Source organism: Microtus ochrogaster, linkage group LG4 (assembly GCF_000317375.1).
Source record: "Microtus ochrogaster isolate Prairie Vole_2 linkage group LG4, MicOch1.0, whole genome shotgun sequence".
NCBI classification, from domain to species: domain Eukaryota; kingdom Metazoa; phylum Chordata; class Mammalia; order Rodentia; family Cricetidae; genus Microtus; species Microtus ochrogaster.
Window position 1 is genome coordinate 63782357 of NC_022030.1, and position 3315 is coordinate 63785671.

At 42.7% G+C, this 3315-nt stretch overlaps 1 protein-coding gene across 1 annotated transcript in view; it reads right to left on the reverse strand.

Moving 5' to 3' along the window:
• LOC101990270 (UDP-glucuronosyltransferase 1-7C-like) overlaps positions 1-1603 on the reverse strand; it is a 2102-nt gene extending 499 nt beyond the window's left edge. The window contains exon 1 of the mRNA XM_005361778.2: positions 749-1603. Within this exon, the coding sequence (XP_005361835.2) occupies positions 749-1603 (855 nt within the window). The remainder of the gene's footprint in view (positions 1-748) is intronic.
• Between the last annotated feature and the right edge of the window lie 1712 nt (positions 1604-3315).

Genomic DNA, 3315 nt, shown 5'->3' on the forward strand with positions numbered 1-3315 from the left:
CAAAAAAAAAAAAAAAAGAAAACAGAAAGATAAGAAGGACTAAGGATGATTGGCCCCATATCGATCAGTATTTGTGTGTTAGCAGGAAATTTAAAGCAACACACTTGTCATCTGAGGGTAGGAAACAATTTGGAGAGGAAAAAGTAGGGGTGGATTTGGTTAGAACACTTTACACATGTCTGAGAGTCTCAAATAGAAACTGCAGAGAGAACTTCTAAGAGAATAGGATACGTCTAGTGTTGTGATGCTAATTACTAGCCGGAAGGTGAAAGGGGATAATGAAGAACCTGCGTGCAGGATGGAACTGTATCTTATTTTAAGAAAATCGTGCTGAGTGTTTATAACTACACATGCTATTTATGCAGTAAACCAGTGAAACTGAAGACACAAATCTCCTGGCAGCATTTTTAAGAACAAAATAGAGGACGAGAATGGATGAAATGAAGCTTGATTTCTTACTGTGCTTCTGACTATTTCCAAAAACAATGATAAAGGCTGTCTATTGATTCTGAGAAAGTCTGTTTCAAGACACACACCTATCAGCAAGCAAGGTTTAGAAGCTGCACTACTGCATAATTCGTGTGACTGCTCAAAGACTGTGTTGAACAAACAGAAATGACAAGGTAAGAACTGAAAGAAAACTGAAAATGTCAGGTGTGAGTGACAGCCCACCACTCAATAAGGGATAACTTTATCATCCAAAGCCAGGTCTCTCTTCACATGCTGAAGGAGAGGAAAGACAACTTACCCTAGAGAGTGCCTTTCCCTGGTGGCAGTTGATCCCACCAACGAAGACAATATTGGGCATCACAGGTCTGGGGAAATCCAACATAAAGTCCGTGCGTAACAGCCAAATGGACACTTGACTGAAGAGATCAGAAGCAGTCACTGGGGTCTGGAGAACTTCAGAAGCAATTTCTGTAGCAGTTTTGAACAAGCTGGGGCAAAATACACGCTCCCCCATGTAGGCGAGGTGGTTCTGCACTCTCTCCATGAAAGTCATGGTGTCCGTGATTTTCAAGACATCTCTGGGAACATAAGACGGAGGACTGGGGCACTGGGCACCCTCTTCAAGGTAGTGACAAAATATTGACCTGCCAAAGACCACGGACGGGAGCGACAAGTACTTGGCAACAGTCAAGCCACACATATCGAAAGGATCCAGAAACACAGCATCGAAAGAACTCTGCTTCAAGTACTCCACTAACTTCTTGTCGTTAAACAAATCCCTACAGTGTGAAAACAGTAATTCAAAGAAACCTATGCCTGAACTCGCTAGTAGAATAGTCATTAACTCTGACTGAGGATTCAATTGAGCATCAAGAAAAACCATGAACTCCCGGTTTAAATCCTCCGGAGTGTGAGAAATTGAGTATGTCTTCACTGTAAAATTCATGGATTTTCCCAGTTGCAAACTCACATTTGGCATGACTACCACCACCTCATGTCCATTGTGGATGAGCTTCTCCACAACCGACTGCATGGTGAAGAAACGGCTCCCATCCATGGGTACCACCAGCAGCCTGCCTGCCTGGGCAAAGCCAGAGGCCATCAGCAGACACACACACAGAGGAAGGGAGGCTGGGAAACCTGCAGGAGCCATGGGAGAAGCTCAGCCTAAGGCAATCCAGCCACTGAGAATCTGAGCTCTTCTGACAAAGGAGGAAGTGTGACTGAGTTAAATCTGCTCTCTAAATAGGGCGTGTACTCCCACCATTAAGAAACAATGATCCCTGACAATGATTTACTTGGACAACAGTAATAAATGGTCAAATATTAAGTGCTGTCTTGCTTGTGTTACAGATAAGATCTTTTTCTTGGGCAGAGTCAGGCAATGTGAGTTTAGAAAGAGTTACAAAGAAATATACCTGACCCTAAGGAGTCCAAATGTTTTCACCAAAGGAAGTAATTTTCAAAGAATCAAGCATTTCTAGAATAGGTCTCAAAGCAAAACCAAACTGTGTTTTCAAGAGATTTGCTGCCTGCTGCTAGGTCAAAGCCTAGGGGGAGGGTCCTTAGCCTGGCTCTGCTCACAGACAGTGGTTAGAAACAACTCTGCCAGATGAGCAATGCTGCTGTCTTGGAGCATGTGCAGTAGAATTCTTTTTCCACTTCCCAACACAGTGTTCTCTGAATTGCTGACATAAGGACGACCAGCATCTGCACGGACCATTTCATGAACTGAATGGAAGGTGACCACCATTCCTGTGACACTGTCCCCCTGGATGTATCCGATGCTGTGAACACCCCCATAATATTCTCTGGAGAGGTTGGGAGCTAGGTCGTCCTCCTTGTCAGTTACCTGGGGCCTTCTCCACAGATCCATGCATTTCTCTATGGTGTCTCTGCTGCCTCTGGAGGATTGTTTCCCCCTTGTGGTTACTGAGAATGCTGCTGTCACCAACATCTCATGAGGGTTTTTCTCCTAGCAATTTGTTTCAAGTCCTTTCTGTATAAATCCCAGATTAAGAGAGCTCAGGCATAAGGAAACTGTGATGTTCACTGTGGAAAGCATCAGGTAGCCCTACATGGGGCTGTATCACTTTATCATCTCACCAGGCTTCTATTAGTGTCTGGTCTCCACATAGTCTCTCAAGGTATTTTTCTCTCTTGCTGCTTCGGTTTGGGTTTTGTTTTGCTTTTTGTCTTCATGATGGCATGGGTAGCATCTTGTACATCCTACTTGCCTCTCTGTAACCACGCCCACATCCTGCCTGATCTTTCCAAGACAAGAAAGCAAGGCTTAATTTTGAAAAGCCTAACACGGGAGTCTCTAATCTTCAAAAAGAACCTCGTCTCTCTTTCTCATGAATGAACTGAAAATCTCTCATTCACCAAGCACACCCCAGTGTGTGATAAAAATACCACCCACTACCACCTTTGTCTTTCAGCACAGAGTCGAACCGGAATAGCTGCTCTACCTAGAGAGACGTTTGTTGAGCTGAATAGACTTTGGGACTGATTAATTTTGGTACAAGAGGTATTTTTTTGCAAGTACATTTAAATAATAAAGTTCATTTAATTTTTTAAAGAAACAGGTATATCACTTTTTTGTATTTACATATTTTTTTATAAAATTATTATTTATGTGTATGTGTGTTTTGCCTCCATGTATATATGTGGAACATGTATGCAGTATCCATGAAGACCAGAACAGCTCCTTGGACCCAGAGTTACTGTGACAAGCTGTGATATGGGTGCTGGGAATTAAGCCTGTGTCTCCTAAAAAGCTGCCTATATTCTAACTTCTGAGTCATATCTCCACCACCACAAATTATTTTAAATAATCATAAGGTTGAGGAAAGTTTGTGGATA